This window comes from Eimeria tenella, genomic scaffold, assembly GCF_000499545.2.
Source record: "Eimeria tenella Houghton genomic scaffold, Eth_scaff46, whole genome shotgun sequence".
NCBI lineage: Eukaryota > Apicomplexa > Conoidasida > Eucoccidiorida > Eimeriidae > Eimeria > Eimeria tenella.
Window position 1 is genome coordinate 219,750 of NW_013543380.1, and position 19,131 is coordinate 238,880.

General features: G+C 53.9%; 7 protein-coding genes across 7 annotated transcripts; 4 read left to right on the forward strand and 3 right to left on the reverse strand.

Moving 5' to 3' along the window:
* Nucleotides 1-1,294: 1,294 nt before the first annotated feature.
* Nucleotides 1,295-2,968, reverse strand: ETH_00028475 (uncharacterized protein; the record flags this gene model as incomplete). The annotated part of the gene is made up of 1 exon (XM_013377128.1): nt 1,295-2,968. The coding sequence occupies one exon, from the start codon at nt 2,966-2,968 to the stop codon at nt 1,295-1,297; it is 1,674 nt and encodes a 557-aa protein (XP_013232582.1).
* Nucleotides 2,969-6,324: 3,356 nt separating this feature from the next.
* ETH_00028480 (ubiquitin / ribosomal protein S27a fusion protein, putative) lies at nt 6,325-8,013 on the forward strand (the record flags this gene model as incomplete). Its single annotated transcript, XM_013377129.1, has 3 exons — nt 6,325-6,427; nt 6,941-7,026; nt 7,732-8,013. The coding sequence occupies 3 exons, from the start codon at nt 6,325-6,327 to the stop codon at nt 8,011-8,013; spliced, it is 471 nt and encodes a 156-aa protein (XP_013232583.1).
* A 677-nt stretch (nt 8,014-8,690) lies between these two features.
* On the forward strand, nt 8,691-10,177 carry ETH_00028485 (elongation factor ts, putative; the record flags this gene model as incomplete). The annotated part of the gene is made up of 2 exons (XM_013377130.1): nt 8,691-9,071; nt 9,218-10,177. The coding sequence occupies 2 exons, from the start codon at nt 8,691-8,693 to the stop codon at nt 10,175-10,177; spliced, it is 1,341 nt and encodes a 446-aa protein (XP_013232584.1).
* A 424-nt stretch (nt 10,178-10,601) lies between these two features.
* On the forward strand, nt 10,602-10,892 carry ETH_00028490 (uncharacterized protein; the record flags this gene model as incomplete). Its single annotated transcript, XM_013377131.1, has 1 exon — nt 10,602-10,892. One exon carries the CDS (start codon nt 10,602-10,604, stop codon nt 10,890-10,892), a length of 291 nt encoding a protein of 96 aa, XP_013232585.1.
* A 341-nt stretch (nt 10,893-11,233) lies between these two features.
* On the forward strand, nt 11,234-13,537 carry ETH_00028495 (uncharacterized protein; the record flags this gene model as incomplete). Its single annotated transcript, XM_013377132.1, has 1 exon — nt 11,234-13,537. One exon carries the CDS (start codon nt 11,234-11,236, stop codon nt 13,535-13,537), a length of 2,304 nt encoding a protein of 767 aa, XP_013232586.1.
* Nucleotides 13,538-15,771: 2,234 nt separating this feature from the next.
* Nucleotides 15,772-17,896, reverse strand: ETH_00028500 (uncharacterized protein; the record flags this gene model as incomplete). Its single annotated transcript, XM_013377133.1, has 4 exons — nt 15,772-16,146; nt 16,359-16,781; nt 17,056-17,168; nt 17,431-17,896. 4 exons carry the CDS (start codon nt 17,894-17,896, stop codon nt 15,772-15,774), a joined length of 1,377 nt encoding a protein of 458 aa, XP_013232587.1.
* A 481-nt stretch (nt 17,897-18,377) lies between these two features.
* ETH_00028505 (uncharacterized protein) lies at nt 18,378-18,971 on the reverse strand (the record flags this gene model as incomplete). The annotated part of the gene is made up of 1 exon (XM_013377134.1): nt 18,378-18,971. The coding sequence occupies one exon, from the start codon at nt 18,969-18,971 to the stop codon at nt 18,378-18,380; it is 594 nt and encodes a 197-aa protein (XP_013232588.1).
* Between the last annotated feature and the right edge of the window lie 160 nt (nt 18,972-19,131).

Here is a 19,131-nt window from a genome sequence, read left to right on the forward strand (position 1 = left end):
TCTCTACAAACATTGCTAGGTGGATGCTACAATGTTGGGGCCTTCTTCCACTACATAGGCAACGAAGGAGGAAGGCTCCTTATTTGCTTCTGTCGGAGCATCCGTCAAGGGCTCTTTCGGGGTTGTGCTGGCGGGCTGTTTGCAGCCGGTTGTACTCTCTGTTTGGATTCTGGGCCTTCTGTATCTGCTTTAAAGCGCCTATTATGTTTCTTGCTCTTCTGCCGCGCTTTATGCATGCTGCATTGGGCAGGCCGCCTTACCCCCAGACAGCCTGTCATATCTGTGCCTCAGCAATGTAGCCCCGGGGCTCCAATTTTCAAGAGCCGAAGAAGGCAAGGAGTGGTGCGCGGGGTTGTTGCTGCGCGCAGCGCAGCCTCAAAGATGCGTGACTTCACCCAAATTTTTATAGTGTTGAGGTGTTGGTGAAACCCATTGTGTGCATCTTGCCCGGCCTCAGTAGCAACGTCAATTTAAAAGCTTGTTGCATGGCAACAATTTTGCTTTTTTGTCTGCACTTGTATCGCGACTTGTGCCTCCGTTAGCCGCTAGGCGCACTGAGGAACCGCAGATGGAGCGCGTTTTTTGGAACTTGAAATAGATGGCCTTCAAAAAGTTTCGGAGTTAGTGGGGAGCCCTTGGGGAACATACGTAGGCAGAAAGGCCTCCGCCATGTCCCCAAGCCTCAGGCCACATCGGAAAGAGAACGGTATTGTTCAGCAGCACATCTGCCGCTACGCTTCCTACGGTAGCCACGGCCCTTATCGCCGTAGTTTCTTCTATGGGCAGCGCCCTTTATTCAGCCATTAATGCGTCACGAAACTCCCAAACAGCACCCAATGACGACACCTGAGCCGGCCACAGCAGCAGCGCTGTAGTCAAGTGTGCATAACGGAGCACCTAGCTGAACACAGTGCAACACTGGTGAGTTTGCGGCTCTCCACAAATTGCGTGGGGGCCTTTACAGGCAAACTAGGCGGAAGAGAGGAAACGGACAGTTTCCTTCTGGAGGCCTCGCCGGCAACGCAGGGCCTCGCAAATTTGTTTAACGGGCTACGGTGTCCCATTGTTCTAGACAATTAACATGTCGCTATTGTGTCTTTGCTCCCCGCAGCAAGTAAGCAATTTGTGAAAACAGTATACGGCTGGCGGCCCTTCTACAAACTGATTTAGCCTAGGCACTGGACAGTCCCGGCTCCTAAGCTGTGCCGCCAGCTAACATATGTTACACTTGAAGGCGTGCTGTCGACGGTGTGTATTGCCCACAAGTGTGCGTGCACTTCCATGTACGCGCCCGTCAGCAGAGAAAGGCTGCATAGCTGATCTTCCGGAGGTCCATACGGGATCTGATGACTCGCCGCGCTGATAAATGCTCAGGATATGAGTTGGGGCTTCCATCTGAGAGAGCGCCGTCGCTCGAGCACACAGTGGACACTGCAGAGTCGCTCCTCCGCAGCCGGCTGTCAGCTTTGGCTGTGCTTGGGCCTTTGGGAGGATTCCCAAGGCCTGAGAGCCGGCCGAAGAGCGTCGGGAGGAACGCAGCCACCGCCATAGTCTGTTCTTCTACGAGTTCCGTGTCAACATCTCCCATCCCGTAGTCAGCGCCCGCGGCCGTGGGGTCCATGGCTGCTGCGCCCATGATGGCGGCGGCGCCACCCAGCACGGGCGAGTTGTCCAGCACGCTCCCAAAGATGTTGTAGCCCGCTTGCTGCGACACGCTCTGCAGCAGGCCCTGTTCTTCAGAGCCTTCCATACCCAGGGCCCCTTGCATCAGCCCCTTTAGAATAGCAGACCCTTTGGACGGGCCCGTCGCCACCTCCTCAACTGCTGCAGCTTCCGCCCCGGGGTCGGCGGAGAGCCCCATGTCGCCGCCAGTTAAATTCCCGCCTGCCGCTGACGGGTCCACGACAGAAGCTCCCATATCTCCGGGCGGAACAGCTGTGGCAACGTCGGCGGCGTGGTCTGCTGCTGCTGCTGCTGCTGCTGCTGTCCCGGTGTGGGTTGCTGTAGTTGCTGTAGTGGCTGTGTGGGAAGTACCCGTGAACGAGGCGGCCGTAGCTGCAGAGCCGGCGTCAGCAGGTCCCTGATGGACTTGCAGAAACCCAGCCTTGGAAGAAGGCCCCAGAGGGCCTGGCATCACTTCTTCTTCTCCGTAGTACCCACTTTCCCCATTGCCGTAATCCCCAGAATATGAATGGTCATTGGTGGAGGGAAAGCCACTGTTTCCCCCGCCTCCACCTCCGCGCGCACCTTCTGTGTGGTGCGACTGGTGGTGGCGGTGATGGTGCCCGCTGCTGCTGCTGTGTGAATGCCCGGACTCATGTCCTTTGTGGCCGCCGTCGCCGCTTCCTTTGCCTTCTGCATGCTTTGCATGCGCTGCTTCTCCCCCTTTGGATCCCGCGCTCTTTTCGCCTCCCTTTGCTGCTTTGCCGCCCGCCGACGACTTCCCGTGCGCCTTCGCCGTCGCCTTGCTGCCCTTGGCCGCAGAACTGGAGCCCGAAGCCCCCCCGGGCTTGACCTTCGCCACAGCTGCTTTCTTCTTGGCCAGACAGACCTTCTGTGAGGTCTTCAACATTGCTGTTTGCACTCCTGCGGGGCCCGCGGCTGCCTTAGCAGCGGCGCCGCCTGCGTTGCCCTTGGCCAGAAGTGTCGCCGCTCCTTTCGATGCAGTAGCCGCAGACCCAGTCAAAGCCCCCGCCGAAGGTGCTTTGGCTACTAGTGCAGAGGTTCCTGCTGCTGCTGCTTGTGTTGCTGCGTCTCCCCCGCCGTGAGCAAGGAAGGAGCTCGCCGCTGGGGCAGCAGCCGCTGCTGCTGCCTTTCCAGCCTTCACAGAAAGCAGCGCAGAGCCCATCCCTTTGCCTAGGGGCGCAGCCCCTGTGGTAATGAAGGTTGCCGGGTCCACAGCGGACCCAGCTGCCTTGGCCCCCAGGGCCGCCAACACCGTCCCCATAGCCAGCACGTGGTGGGGCATCTTAGCTGTGTGTTGGTGTACCAGATTTGAATTTGAATTTCACTTAAGATTCCTCGAATGGACAGACTGCAGGGCCGCGGAGCCAGCAAAGGTACATACAGCAAACCGAACTACAACGACAACACAAGCACCCGAAGTGGCTCCTCACCATCAAACCCCGCAGCGTATCCGCTTGCAGAAAAGCCAACTGTCATTAAATGATCTTTACTTGATGCATCAGCAAACTGGACAGCTAGCCCAAAGCCACACACAGGACCGCCCTCAACCCAACGCAAGAATACGGGGGTAGGCGTAGGCCTGGGCACTTCACGGGGTGAACCTCCAACGCACAGCAGCTCTCCGTACAAACTAAAATACTACTTAAGGTACTTTCATGCTGTGCTTGCAAAAAAGCCAAAGCCGTCAATGCCTCCATGCGTGCTGAGGTATAGTGCCAGGCCTAGGTCGGGGCTGCCCGTGGCTCTTCTTGTAACACAGCGCCGTGGGGTGGTTAGTGTGGAGTTCTTTTTGCCCACAGATCAAACATGTTACCGTTCTGAGGTGTTAAGACACTCATTGGAATTATGGTGGTGATATGCCGACTAGGTAAGAAAACGAAATCTGGCCAGGCGCCCAACCGAGGCTCGTGCAGTACCAGCCACAGTAATGGTCAGGTCCCTCTTGCTATAAATATAGCCCTAGAGACCTTTTAGGCCTTTTGAGGAGAGAATGACCAAAAGTGTGGCACCCTACGGGTACAAGGGCTCTCTCACCGGACTCCAGAACGTGGGAATCGTGCCTAGCAGCAGCTAAAGGCAACAGCAGCACTGGTCACCTGTGTACGAAAATTGTTTCTTGAGGTGCCTTTAAGATCGTCCCTTATTTCGGACTTCAAATGTGAATGTATATGGTCTCTGACTGTAAACTGAAAGTTTAGCTCGAATGTGCCGAGAGTGCCATTGAGAGTCAGCTTTAGGGCTTTGTGAGGTTGTTACACCTTTCATTGAGCCGAAGCCACACTTTACCTTACGCAGATTCCTTTTGCCGGGTAACCTACACTGAGTAGGATCCCACCGACTCCGTACATATACGTAAGGGGATTAACTGAGGAGCGGGAAATTCTGCAGAGGACCAAAGTAGACCTACGGTCTTTCCACAAAACCTGATCCCCCGATGTGCACAGAGGAGTTTCTGGCTGCAAAATCAGTGCCAGCCCGTAGCCCTTACCCTCGCTGTGCAGCTTGTAGTATCTAGCCGTTCTCTGAGCCCTGTCTGTGTAGCCTTTGCGATTAGTCTGTCTGAGCTTTCTTTGCACCCCGGCCGAGATCCGCTACACATTTTGCACAGCTAGAGCCAGTGGGATGCTGACGTATGAGTGCGGTGGTCAGGTTATAGTCAACGGCCCAAGGTGGCCGGGCATAGCGCGGCAGAGGTAACACGGAAGAGTAAAAGGCGCTTGAGCGAAATCCCAGAGAATTACAGCCTAGGTCAGGAATGATTTACTCTGATTCCTCTTTTAATGATGTGTTACTTCTTCATTTCACGTCGTACACAAATACAATTACCGTCTTAATCGCATCAATGAAGGAACAAGGTAACAGCATGTAGGGTTTAAATCTACCTAAGGTGTCGCAGGGGGAACGCGTTCAAGTTTCCGCGAATGAAACTGGATGCTTCAGCACCCCACTGCTTCCTAAGCATTGTTTCTAGGCGTGCTTAACCTTTTATACATTGTGGGTGCCGTCATGCGCAAATATTGACTACTCGGATGCCTCGCCAACTAAGATGTATTGCCTTGGCAGCTGCAGTCACCATCCCTGCGTGCAAAGAAGACCTTCAGCATTTCTGAGGAAGTGCTAGTTTCAAGCAAGTATGGCAACCCCGTAAGCGCCAGCTTCGTAAGATTTTGCCTCGACAGTATTGCCCCGCCGGGCAGCACCTTTTTTAATCCCCAAAAAAGCGTTTTCAATCGTTCAGAAGAGCCTGTTATTCTCCAAGCCCTGCATATAAAGCAGAACGAACTTGGCCTTAGCCTCGCAGCGATCAAAAGCTTACCTAGTTGCAGTAGTACCTTATGGATACCCCAGGAAGCCATGTTTGAGTTGTTATGGATGCTGGTCTTGTGAGGCTGAAATACAGAAAGCGAAGACCATCAATGGTGTGAAGCGCTTCATGATTCGAACTTCAGGCATGAAGTTTCAGTCTTCCCTAGGGCAAAGACAATAATAGATGAAGGCAACCAGGGCTACTGCTACCTGACCACCCTCGTAACCGCCCTTCAAGATGTAACTTAGTGTGAAGGCACTCCGCAGGACAAGAAGTAGCCATGTCTTGACCTGCTTACGTATATCACCACGATTTTCGGAAAGGAGATCGACCACTGGAAAGCTACTAGTTGCTAGTTCTTTCTGAAGGCTCTGAGAAGCATGTGCCATCCCCCTTTCTTCTTTTCGCTGAAGGAATAGTTTCCTGTAATGGAGTTTAAAGGCGCTGAAATAGCTGTCTCACACCCGTACCCCAGTGATTCGCTTGTTCTTCGAAAGCCACCTGCTATACTCGCTCTCGTGGAAGCTAAACTAAGAACAGTAAATAGAGCCCCTATGTTCCTGCGGGGAAAAGGGTTCCTGCTGGCCTAAGAAAGCTGCGGCAGAAAATGCGTGCACTGGAAAAGCTGCTGGTATTTTGAAAGAAGTACAGCAACCTTTTCTAGCGGCGAATTGTGTTCAACTTTGGTTTTGGTGGGATCCTAACCCACGGAACGGCAGAGTGGAACCCGGAAGAGAAACCCGAGAAGACCCAACGAAGAGACTTTGAAAGAGTACTCTAAAAGGAATTTCTAAAACGAGAACCCGAAAGGAAACTCTGAAATGAGACGCCAAAAGGAAACCCAAAAACGAGACCCCGATACGACTGTGAGGCCTCTTTTCTAGGGAAACCAAGGCATGTGAACAACCTAACCCTGCTTTTTCTCACTATGATGTAATGCAATTAAGCCATTGAGAAGAGTGACTCACAAAATGCGTGCTCGGTTAGTAGTAGCCTTTCAGTAAGGCTTTTGGTTTGGGGCCAAAATCTGCACACTCAGTGCACCTCTTCACTAGCGACGTCGATGAAGTCCCTGGATACCGCATTCACTACGAAGGAAAACACAAAATGTGCTAAGAGGCAATTAATTTCAGCTGGCTGCAGCTACAAATGAGAAGACAAGACCTACCTACGTGCATGCAAGCAGGCGATAGGCTGGCTTTTGGGGGCCACCGCCTGCGGGGTCCTGCAGCACAGAGCCCCGCACACTGCAGCCTGCAGCTAATGGAAGTTCACCTCAAGAATGGCGACGCAAGGGCTCTGACATTTGTGCTTCCCCGTGGTACGTCATAATGCAGATTTTCGTGCGTTCATATGCGGGGGAATCCTTGCCTGTCGAGGTGTCCGCCACCTCGACGGTGCTCGAGCTCAAGCAGCACCTGGAGGCGCGATTAGGTACGTCGCTGCTGATCTTTCGCGAAATTTTCGCATATTTTCAACCCGTTTCATTGTTTCCAGCATTGCGGGGGACTTTAGGGGCAGCGGAAGCTCACCACTGACCTAGATTGCACTCCTGCAGCTATCATGTGGGTGAGGGCAACGGCTGTGCCTCACAACAAAGTGCGGAGGCCATTCAAACTGTCGCCTCCTTTAGGCGGGTTATTGCTTCCAAATTTGCCCTCTCGGAGTATTAGAGCGCGTACATAGGCTTCCTGCCTACGGGCGCAGGACCGACGAAGCCCCGCAGCATCTTTTATCTGTCTGCCGGCATTTGTTGCCTTTAGTGCTCCTTATGCGGGCAGTGATGGTGTTGCTGGCATGAGACTTTTGTCTGGTGCTGGCGCTGAACGGGCGCTAGTCGAGGCATTTCTTGGAAATGTCGATCGCTGGTCTACATTTGCGGGTGTACATGAACAAATGCGAATGGAAATTTTGTGTGGTTGAGAATGCCTTCTGTTTGTCCCGCAGGTGTTGCTGCGTCATTGCAGCGTCTTTTCTTCGGCGTTTCAGCCGTAGATGACGCCTGTACTTTGGAGGAGGCTGGTGTTGAAGAGGTGTGTCGTTTTCTGTACAATACAGTAACGACGGCGGTTATGCATGAGAGTTGTTGCCATTTACGCAGCATTCCTTTTTTGTTATGATAGTGGTTGCTATATATGGATAGTTCCATGTAGTTTATGTTTGCTTGATAGCCCACGCTCTAAAAGCAGTTGCTGTTCCGGCGTTTCCTTCTGATGACATATCAGATAGGGACATCTGACAATGAGGAGTCTTTCATTTCGCTAGCTTATCTGAGATAAGGACAACTGCCGGAACCTGCGAGCATTTGCAGTCTCCAGTGGACATCTTGTGGCTTTATTTGGTCGAGAGAAGTGGCTGTGCGTTAGTCATGTTTGGGCTTCATGTAGGTTTTAAAGTTCCATTACCTTTCACCGGTTTCGGCATTACCTTTTGTTGATGACGTTCTAGATAGGGACATCTGACAATGAGGAGTCTTTCATTTCGCTAGTTTGTCTGAAAAAGGACTTTGCTGAAACCAACCAGTTTTTTCTCCCCGTAGTTTTTCTCATTCTGGAACGGAATGCGCATGCGTTCATTTCACGTCATGATGGGTTTGCCATGAATTTAGCAGAACAGCTATATTCGCCGTTGTGCACTATGGCTTGCATTCCAGTGGTTTATTGTGACATTTCATAATGAATTATATGTGGAGTTAGCGGTCAGCCTATATCCGCTGTTTGTGTATGAGTTGTGAACAGGAGGCAACTCTGTTTCAAAGCCTAGAGCTTCTCGGGGCTGGCAAGAAGCGCAAGAGAAAGACCTACACGAAGCCCAAGAAGCAAAAGCACAAGAACAAGAAGGTGAAGCTTGCTGTGCTGAAGTTCTACAAAGTTGACGACAACAACAAAGTGACCCGACTGCGCAAGGAGTGCCCCTCAAAGACCTGCGGGAGTGGCGTTTTCATGGCGCAGCACGAAAACCGCAACTACTGCGGCCGCTGCGGGGTCACTTACATCCTCAACGCCGGCGGTGACCAGTAAGCGGGCCACGCGCCTCAGTTTCCAGGGTTGCATGCAAGACTGAACTCAGTCTTGTGAGCCCTCCAGTCAGCTGGGCGGCCTCGAGAGAGCCTCAGCAGACGGCGCTGGGGAAAACGCTGCCTTATTTAACGCTTCTTCGTTTCACGGTGCACGCCGAAGGACAAGTACCTTGGTTTCCACGCTAGAGTGTCGGCAGTTTGTTACAGGGCAGAAGCGAGCAGCATAGTTGGCACTTTGCACGTAACGAGCAGCAGCAGTCGCGGTGCCGCCTGAAGGTCCGAGAGTGCTCTAGGGTAGGATAGCTGTAGTTCTCCGCAGCGGCTGCAGTTTGAAACAGTGATGAATTGCACTGAGGCCCTCCTAATGAAAAGACAAACTGATGGTGGCCAGGCCAACCCGCAGTTCACCGTCATCTCTAGGTGGCGGATGCTGAGTCATTCAGTGTAGGTCGCTGGAGGCTTCCCTGGAACGCCGCGGATGCAGTTCCACTTTTATTGACTCGCAGAAGGACATATTCTGCATACTTTACACAAACAATGCAGGCAAAGTTGCACTCAAAGGGAGTTACGCGTTGCGAGGCCCCACAGGCGTCTCTACTGTCGGCCCCGGCTCCCGCATACATTGTTCCATGTGGCTGGCATTTCAATCATTAATCTAATATTTTTCAAAAATAACAAATGATAACGACACAGCTGTCGCCACAGGTGCTCGCAGCGGCTGCGCCGCTGCGAGCACTGCGTCAGACAACGCGGCGAATTCCAGCGCCTTGCATTTGCTGCTGTGTTCCGTCTTCGCTCAAAGATGTCTTGCCTCAGCAACACAAGGAATATGGAATGGGCTTCAGGCAAACAGGCATTCTGGCCCGAGCCCGGCAGTGTGAGTACGGCAAGCTGCAGGCCTCCCGCATGGCGACTGTCTTGAGGGCTGCAGAGGCCAATGAAGTTCAAACAGACCCCAAAAAGGGGCCACCAAACGCCATGGCACTTGTGAAGAAACTGAGGGAGAGGACAGCGAACAGCATAGGACTTTGCAAGCAGGCGCTGCAGGCTAGCAATTGGGTAAGCACCACTGCCCGGCATTCCCTGCATTGCCTGTTGGCGCTTGCCTCGCTTCGCTGCAGCTTGAACGTGAATCACAAGTCCTTCTTTGACCCTGGACTTTGCTTATGTGCTTGTGCATGCATTGCTTCTGGCTCTTGCTGCAGGACGAGGAGGCGGCTGTTGCGTATCTACGCAAGAGCGGCATCGCGCAGGCGGCGAAGACAGCCCACCGAAAGGCTTGCGAGGGGTTGGTTTCTGTATTCGGTTCTGTGCAAGAAAACAGCTGGACTGCAGTTGCGCTTAACTGCGAAACGGATTTCGTTCAAAGGACCCCCCAATTCGTGGCTTTTTCTCAGGCTCTGGCCGAGCACTTTGCACATTTGTCAGCGCATAGCGCAGACACTCCGGATCTCGAGCAGCTGCGGAGTTCAGAGGCCTCAGAAAGCCTGTCTTCTTCCGTCTGCGGCGGCAGCGGGGGCCCCGGAGGCTCCGTTGGCGAACTCTTGATGGAGCTGGCGGCGAAGTTCGGAGAGAAAGTTGATGTGACTGCTGCAACGCACTTCCAGGGAAACTTGAATTCCTGTGTCAATGCCTATGTCCACGGGGAAGTGGCGCCCGGCGTGGGCCGGGCTGCTGCAGTTGTTGAACTTTGCTGGGCAGTGGAGGGTGTCCCAGCAGCAGCGCAAAATGAGACTTTGCGGGATCGCCTGTTCAAGTTTGCAAAGCTTCTGGCGATGCAGGCTGTTGCAACTCAGGCGAAGTATCTTTCTGCGGATTCCATTCCAGCTTCTCTTCCTGAGAAGGAGCACGCAGCCGCTGCGGAACCCGCCGCCAAAAGTGCAAATGAGGCCGCCACTCCAGAGGCCAAGGCTGCGATGCCTTCAAATGTTTCGCAGCTGCTGCAGCACTGTCTGCAGGATCAGGGCTTTCTGACGCAAGAGTTTCTGATGATGGCGCAGGCCCGTAAGTGTGTTCTAGCCGAGACGGCGGCAGCGCCAAATGCCACAGGTGATGGAAATGATGGTCCTTTGACTGTGGCAGACGCCGTGCAACTTGTTGCGAAAAAGCTGGGCTGCAGCCTAAGCGTAGTGCGCATGCAGCTGGTCACTGTTAGGGGTGAATAGACCATCTTTTGGGTCTAAGGGCACACTGTTCAAGTTTAAGGGGCTCTTGTTTGTAAACGCCGTAAACGCTACTCAAGTACGCAGAGCTGTTCGGGGTTTTGAACGATAATGCACAACAAGTACACCGAAGCGCATTCCCAACTGTACAGCACATCTACAGCTTGTCTTCCCGATGATATGTGGACTACCCGTTTTTGTTGCTCCTTCCGGCGCGCTGCCTCATCTCCCGAATTGATATTTCAAGAAATATGCGAATACTCTCATACCTTAATGGGCTTTTGTGTGGCACCGACTACGGCGTGAGGCCCCTGTCGGCAGCTGGCTTTCCGTTGAGCCGAAGTTGCCTGCCCGAGAGGCGGTGTGCTACGCACTACTCTAATAGGAGCTCTTAGAAACTGACCCATAGGCCACATGGGTATCCCAGATGTTGACTTCACGACCAGCAAGGCACCGTGATACGGCCACTAAAGCTGCAACTGAGAGCTCGCAGGTTCCGGGGAAGCGGCGAAACGCCCCCAAACACTTACATTGCCAATTGAGTTTTCCTAATTGGTATTTTCAGAAATTGAAACCCAGATTTCACGCGATTTGTTGCGCGAGCGCCGCGTTCGCCAAGGCGCGCTGCGCCGAGACAAGTCGACGTCCGCGAGCCAGAGACGCAAAAGCATCGGTTTCCCACCACGCAGAAGCGTTGGGTTCACAGCTGTTCCAGTGAAGTGAATTGAGCGAAACCAATTTAAAGTAGCTTTTTAATGGCTTCTTCTCGTGGTAATTAAAGCAACGCAGGCGGGAGTTTCCGCAAGGTGACCAATGGTCAGCGTGGTCAATGGATGCACGAAGACAAGGGGCCAGAGTGTGCTGGGCTGCTGGCGAAGCCGTAAGCTCACCTTTGTGGGGTCTCACGCTGCCCCGCAGGAGCACACTGTCTGAGGGAGTAACACGTTGAAGCCAATAGGATTTGAGTCCCGTAAAATTTAATGTTACGGGCTTCACCAGTTCGACGAACTCAGAGCCACTTCAGCTAACGATAGAGGCCACGAATATAGGAACGGTACAATGGTGGCTGTGACTGGAGAAGATGAGGGGGAACGCTTGGAATTACCCGCGTTGAACCTGGCAGTGCTTCTAAACTCACAAACAAATGGACAGGAGGGCAATGAGGGGCAATCAGAAGGCAGGACTGTTGCAGGAGTGCTAGAGAAGAGGCGAATATGCTATCAGGCGGCGCTGGTCAGTGAGATCGTCGACGGCAGAACCGTCCGCTGCATGCCAATAAGCGCTGCTGGAGACTTTTCAGCGCTAATGGACGAGGATGAAGCCGCTAAAGTGCCGCCAGTGACAGCTGCGTTGAGGGTCCCATCGATAGTCTATGTTAACATGGAGGAGCCGCCGCAGTGCTGTATCAAATGCGCTGTTGGTAATGCCAACCTGAAGCAGCAGCTCTTTCAGCTGACAGGCATAGAAGCCCCGCGTGTTGATTTTAATGAGGCGCATTTGGCGGACCCTAGCTCGTGCTCCTTATTGAGGGTTTACAGAAGCCAACACATGGACTTGCAAGCGGAACCAATGGGTACTGCATCTGCTGCTTCGCTCTCAGACCTAGTACTGGGCAGGGTGGTGCTGCTGCAAATAGACAGTGTAGACGGCGATGGAGGCTGGCACGGCAGGATGCTGTTGCCTGCCGTTTGTAACTCTCAAGTCGAGGGGAATTGCAAAGTGGCGAAGCTGTACAGACTTCTGGCGAGCAGGGCCGTGGCGAGGGAACGTGCACTTCATGGACCATTGGAGAATTTGCCCGAATCTGAAGGCGAATGGGGCCGCGTGGAAGCAATATCGCGGCTGATCATGAAACGGCGAGGTGCAAAGGGAGTGGAGGACATCTTGACATTCTTTTTCGGAACAATTTTCGACAGCTCCGTTTGTCCTCCTACAATGGCCGTTACGGACGTGGCACATGTCATGTTGTTTCGCGGGCTTGCGTGGGTGGGTGCAGAGACCCTATGCAAGTCCTCCAAAGAAAACCGAGTCCAGTCGGAGCAACATATGCTGGCTGTCGAAGAGGGAGCCGAGACGCAGAGCCGAGGAGTGTGGAGTCTTCCCTTCGACTTGTTTGAAAAATTGCCTGTAGCTAACCGTCGCCGTCGCCGTTTCAGTGGAGAGCGCAGTGACTTTCCAGCGTTGCTGATCGCGCAGCTACTTAACCATGCACTGGCCCCTGAGGGGGGGTCGAGGAAACGTGGGGATCAAATGAGTCAGGGACTCATTTTCGCGGCCTTAGTCGTCCGGGTTGTTGACGGCGATACTGTTCGTTTGGTTCCGGTTCTTTCGGACGAGGCTGTCAGAATACATGTTGATCCTGCAGAAAGGCAAAGGAGGTCGACAGTCAAAGCGGCGATGAGCGGATCCACAAGATGGATTATGGATTGTCCTTTTTACCCAGAAGTGGAGCTGAGTTCTTGGTCGAGTGAAGAGAAGAGTGAGGAAAAAATGTCGATGGATACCCGCTCCATTCTTACGCAAGTTTATGGTATCGATGCACCCGAAGTACGTGTTGGTGGAGTCAGGCATCGCTATACAGGTCGCTGCGATTACACACAGACAGTAGATTATGGCAGTTTTGACTTAGATATTGGTGGACAGCCACTTGGAGTAGCGGCCACGCGAGCCCTCGCAGAGTTAGTATTGGGGCGCGTTGTGCTTGTGAAGAACTTGGGGAGAGATCGCTACAAGCGACTAATTGGGCGAATCTTCGTTTCCGCGGTATCTGACCGTCTGGTAGATAAGGAACACAAATATAAGGAGTTTTTTGCCGCATTGCTTTCTAGAATGCGCGGGAAGGGGCTTGTGGAGGGTTCTCTGGCCACGACTGGGGTCGAAGGTGTAGTGGAGGCTGTTAAGAGGCTATCTGAGAAGAAGGTAAAGGGCCTGCAGTCCACAATTTTACAGTGTCTGCATGAAATACGACTGGACAATATCAGTGGTTTGGTGGATGCAAGTGAGGAAATGCTCCGGAGGGGGCTGGCTATTGTGTACACGGGAGAGAGGGTCATGTATGATGGAAATGAACAGAAAGATCGTCTATGTTGTTTGGAGGATACCGCCAAACGGAGACTTTGTGGACGGTGGGGCTTGCCAGAATATTGTCAAATTGACCCGAAGGATTTCCGGCACGAGCACGGGAGGAACCGCGGAGGAAAACCTCGGGGAACGCTCCGCCAGCGTTGCATGGATGCGCTTTTGGGGATTACGGAAGCTGTCAACGGCTCTCAAGAGTCAGGGGAAGTGAGAAATGGGGAACTTGAGACCGCACGTACTCACGCATTGAGCGTAGGAATGTGCGGGTGTCAAGTGATCGTGTAATTAACATTTCGAAATGGAATTACGCAAATGTTTCAAGTTTGTATTATGCTAAATACAGTGTGGGCAGGCGGCACAGAGTTTGGGGGTGAAGTTTCCGGCCCGTGCATATGCACTGCCCGAGGGAGCACACCGAGTGGTGGTTCCGTGACAAGTGTTTGCTTGATACACATGGGAATTGGATGAGTTCAGACCAGATAGTTCTGGGCTCTTACTTACATCCGCAGAGCACAGCGTCATTCGTGGCCAAGATGTAGGGGCAATATCAGTTTCCACAGTTTTTTCTGGCCTGCCCCAGAGCCTCGTGAGTGTTCAGCAGTGTTCGTGAAGTGCTGATCAGAGCACGAGAAACATTAGTCGAACTGCAGCTGCCGCAGATCTTCATGATCCTTGGGAAATATCAAGGACCGCACCGTTGGGAGGAACATAGTATGAAGTGGAATATACATGAAGAAGTTGTTCTTCCACAGAGGTGTTCAACGAAGGCTCAAATTGTATCTGCGGGTCACGGGGAAGGATAAGACCCGTCGACAAGACCCCATGCTGAGCGATTACATCGAAGACCTCCTTGGGGCAACGCATGGTCATCTTACGCATTGAAACGAATTTTTTGCAGAACAATTATTTTTTTGATTCCGGATCAATCCCCGCGGAATAAACTGCTGGCGGCTCCGCTGACGGGTGTTCCTCGTCGTATCGTCCAGCTGTTTGTGGCGTGTCCGTGAGTGACTTAGCTGGAAATGTATATCAGCTCGGTTTGACAATCAGATGCAGCATTACCGCAGCGAGAGAATATCCTACACGAACAAAGACATGGCAGTATGTGAATGATGGGAATACGTAAGCAAAGGGGACTCCCTCTAGTGGAGGGGAACTTTGCCGTTTCTCAGCACCCAGGCATAACAGGTTCTTTCTACGCGCGCAGGGCTTTTTTATGGGCAGAACGCTGAAGTGTTTCCCTGCTTCTTCATCGTTAAAACCCTTGGCCATGTTCTTTTGTCTGTTAGCATTCTAGCCTCCTTATTGATAATGCCTCCGGTCAGTTCTCCCAGGCAACTGGTGGAGAATTCTTGCCCGAGTATAGTTTACACGCACGCAGAAGATGCGTATGTAGGCAGCTGAGTAGGTGGAGATCTTTGGAACGGGATCAAGAAGACCCGTTTAGTGGCAAATGCTGACACGCAGGAGGGGTGTGGGGTTCTGATGGAAAATACCCGTGAGGGAGGATATGCCTCTGGGGTTGGTAGTTCTTAAATGCACTGTTGGACAGTGACAATTAATCCCAAGGTGTGCTGAAGATACGGAACAGGGATCTTCTGGGGAAAAGCCCCAGAGTACACTTTGAAAGTGTGCGTGAGTTGCCACATAGAGGAGTCGAATTGCAGGCAGAAGAGTTGCTGCGTTTGTGTTCTTGCACGAGTCTACACGGAACTCTATAACAAATACCTAGGGCTAGATCGTGGAGTTGTATAGGCACATTTGCAAGTGAAGTGGGCCAGAGCTTTGAAGCATTTGTGAGAAAGCTCACAAATAGTGTCTGCATGGCGCCGCGGCTGCTTGTGAAACAGTGCGGAAGTCTGTTATTATTGTCAAGTCGCACTACTGCATATGGAGAGACAACAGCAAAATGTTAATGAACTTTTCCCTCGACGTTGTACCAGCTCGATAAAAATGCTCCTATTACAAAGTCGCAGTGCGTGACAAGTTGCCGGCAAATCTGTCTTTCAACATCTCTGACCTTTGAAATGTGGTATCGCTTTTAAGCATGCAAGTAGTGCAACTTGCAACTATTGCTGCTCGCAGAAGACAGCGAGCTTTGCCTAAAAGCACGATCAAATGCATGTTTCGACTTAATATGTGTCATTAGAAGTGCGAGTGGCAAGAGTCGGGGTTTTCTGCATTGCAGCAGATCAAAGTTTCTAAGACACCTTTAGGCGGATCTCTGTCAGCCGTCAAAGAGCAAAAGATCCTTCGGTTGAAAAAATCTGGCAGGAGCCACAGGTGCTCGAAAGTTGTTTGCCAAAGTTGTTTGCCTCAAGTGCACTAACAATGCAAGCAGACTGGCACTTGTGTGAAAAACTTAGAGTTGTTTGCCCAGGAACTGCACGCAGCAACTCCTAGTTCAAGTTCAGCAGCAACGAAATATGCAAAGCATGGTGCGCCACTGAGACTGCTGGCGGGCAGCCGGTTTGCTTTTGGGAATGATTAGAGAATTTGAAAAGATAATTACGAACACATTACGGAGGGTTTGGCGGGATTGGCGAAGCTGCGTGGGGGGCTGTTCCTGGGTCTTGAAACAGAAGAGGCAGGAAGGCTTCATGTTCTGTGGAGGCACTGGAGGATCCCGCAAGCCTCAAGAGGATGTCGTCTGGGTCTGTCTCAAGCAAAGGCACTGTTTCTTCGCCGAAGTAGTTGTAGAAGCTGCGGGGCTTTCGAACGGCAGCCGAGCGGTAGGCTTTGTTGAACAAAGGAGAGGCTCCCTCCTCTTCAGCCTCTTCGTCTGGCGAGCTTTCTATTAGTTGCCGCTCCACTTCATCTATGAGTTTGTCGACTCTGTCGTATTCGCTTCGATCTCCCATTTCCAGCTGTGTTTGCGGCAGATCTTCCGTAGTCTGACACCAAACCAAACAAGAAGGCACAATTACGGCTTGCATTTCTGCACGAGAAAACGTGCACTACAGCAGCAGCAGCAGCAGCAGCAAGCAAACACTGTGTGTGGCTAAGCTTTCGAATAGACTTTTTGCTTGGCTGGGCTAGCCTAGCTAGCTAGCTAGCCGGCTAGCTAGCTAGCGGAGTCGAACTTGAACTGCGGGTCCAGGCGTACCCCCATGAGATCTTCGTCAGCTGGCGAAGCCACAGCTACATGGGACTTCTTCTGCATTCGTCTTTGAAGTTCCCGCTGCTGCTGCTGCCGCTGCCACTCTTCCAGCGAAGGCGCTCGCTGCTGCGGGCGCAGCTGCAGCCTGAGGAAGCTGTGCAGCCGGATGAGCTGCAGCAGCGGCGACTTTGCTGCTGCGAGCGGCTCACCTCCTTGTGCTGCTGCTGCTGCTGCTGCTGCAGATCCTTCCTGACCATTCAAGTCCTCCTCAGCAGCTCTTTGCTTCGCCAGGCCGCGCAAGATCTTCCGGCGCAGCACCAGAAAGCTCCGCAGCGAAGCTTTGACTTCTTCTGGAACATCTGCTGCAGCAATTCGCTCTTTCACTGTTTCCTCCGGCACAACTTGTTCCACTTCAAAACGCTCAAAAGCCTGCAACAAAGTTCAAAACAAATGCCAAAAAATGACTTTCGACAGCCCCAGCTGCCTGCGCCTGAGCCCGCTGGCCTGCAGGTTTCGTCGTGCTGCTGCTGCTGCTGCTGCAGCTCTGCTGCGCTGCTGGCAGCAAAAGACAGCCAGCGTCGGGGCCCCTTTGCCTTTAATTCCTTTATTTGTTTCCACTTTTTCTGGGGCCCAAAGCCAAGAAATGGAATAAAAAACTAAAGGAATGCTTTAGTGCTGCTGCGAAGAAGCCCCGGCAATTCACCTCAGGGTAGTCGCGGGGCTCCAACAGCTGCAGCATGCAGCGCAGGGAGTTGGTGTACTTTCGAACAAAAACGGGTTTTAGTTGAAGACGGAGTTCCAGGGTGGCTAGCCAGTCTGCAGCAAACGCGCGGGGCAGCAACAAGAGAAAAACGGCTCGAAACTGCTACATGCAGAGGGGCAGCAGCAGCAGCAGCAACAGCAGCAGCAGAGCCACGTTGCTGCGAAAGCTGCAAAGGGCGCAACGTGGGGCGCAGCGCAGCAGCTGCTGCTCCCCAGGAGCAGGGCAGACCCCACAAACAGCAGCAGCAGCAGCAGCAGCAGCAGCACAGCAGCAGCAGCACAGCAGCAGCAGCAGCAACAGCAGAGTTTGTCTGACTAGTCAGGTCTTCAAAAGGCTCTCCTCGGGAATCCACAACAGTCCGGCGTTTAAATCCCACAGAGTCTGCATTTTCCTCTTGTGCTCGAATCCGCATTAGCTGCCGATAGAAGTAAGGGCCTAGGGTTTGGCAAAGCAGCACTTCTCTCTGCAGCGAGTCTCCCCGGGCCCACCACAGGGGATTCACGGGAATGCGCTGCAGCAGCTGCTGCAGCTGCTGCTGCTGCTGCTGCTGCGCCTCCTTCTTGGGCCCTCCCCGCTGGGGGTCTGTCTTGCCCCGCGCGCCGGGCCCCCGACCTGGGGGCCCCTTCGCAGCAGCCTCCTCCTGCGGCTCCTGCTGCTGCTGCTGCTGCTGCTGTTTGCGCAGGGCGCGGTCCCTGGCGAGCTCTTCGTGGTGCCGCCGAATGTGCTGCAGCCGCTGCTGATGCTCTTCCTGCTGCTGCAGCTGCTGCCGCTGCTCCAGCATTTTTAAGTGAGGGGCCAGGGGCCCCGCCGGCATGTCCTGCAGCAGCAAATGTGCAACTTCGAGGGGTACAGCGGGGAAGACGGAGCACCAAACAAAGGCGGGCCTGTTGGCCGGGGGGCCCGCCTCGGGGGGCCCCCCCTCCTGGGGGCCCCCTAGGGGCCTCTGGCGGCCCCGAGGCCGCTCCAAGTGAAGCTCCCCATTCTCGACATAAGAAAAATAAACTCGAAGAGGGTCTCCCACGCGCCAGTCTGCAGCAAAAATGCATTTGAAAGATGTGCCCACTGAAGCAGCAGCAGCAGCGGCAGCAGCAGCTACTAGAACCAGCAACTTTTAGCAGCGGCAGCACGCAGCAGCAGCGCGCAGCAGCAGCTGCTGGAAGGATCAGCTCTTGGGAGAGGAAGGTGGACGCAGTGGCAGCTGTGGGGAGCTGCAGTGGGGCGCAGCAGCAGCAGGGAGCGGCCGCAGGTAGACACGGCAGCAGCTAGACGCAGCAGCAGCATGCAGCAGCAGCACGCAGCAGCAACACGTAGCAGCAGCACGCAGCAGCAGATATGCGGACACAGTGGGAGGCGTGTCGGCACACCCGCTGAAGGCGAGCTAAGCAGCAGCTGCTGCAGCTCTGCTGCAGCAACTCCGCCGCAGCTCTGCTGCAGCTGCTGCCGCTGCTGCTGCTGCTGCTGCACTTACTTTTGCGGAGTCGTTTAAAGGCCAACAGCTCCCGCAGGGGCAGCAGCACCAGCGCGCCCACAGCTTCTTCTTGGCGAGTTCCTGGGAAGCTGTAGAGTTGCTGCTGGTAAGTATAGAGTTGGGGGTGCTGCTGCAGCAGCAGCTCGAGGGCCCCCAGCTTTGCTGCATGCGCCTGGGGCTTCACCTTGCGCAGCAGCACTTCCTGCTGCACCAGCAGCTCCTCCTGCTGCAGCGGGTCCCTGCTCGTTTGCTGCTCCAGCCTCAGGGCCCTCTCCGCTTGCTGGAAAGGCAGAGCATCTAGGCACCCAATGGGGCCCCTTGAAGACCCTGGGGGGCCCCCGGGGCCCCTCGTGCCTGCAGCAGCACCGCCGTTATCCGGGGCTTGCATTGGGGGCCCCGGAGCCCCCAGATGGTCCGCCAGAGGAGGCCTGGGGCCCCCGGGGGGCCCCTCGCTGCTGCTGGGGCCCCAGGGGGGTACCCCGCTGCTGCTGGGGCCCCCAGGGGGTGGCGCAACGCTGCTGCTGGGGCCCCCGGGAGGGGGCTCCCCG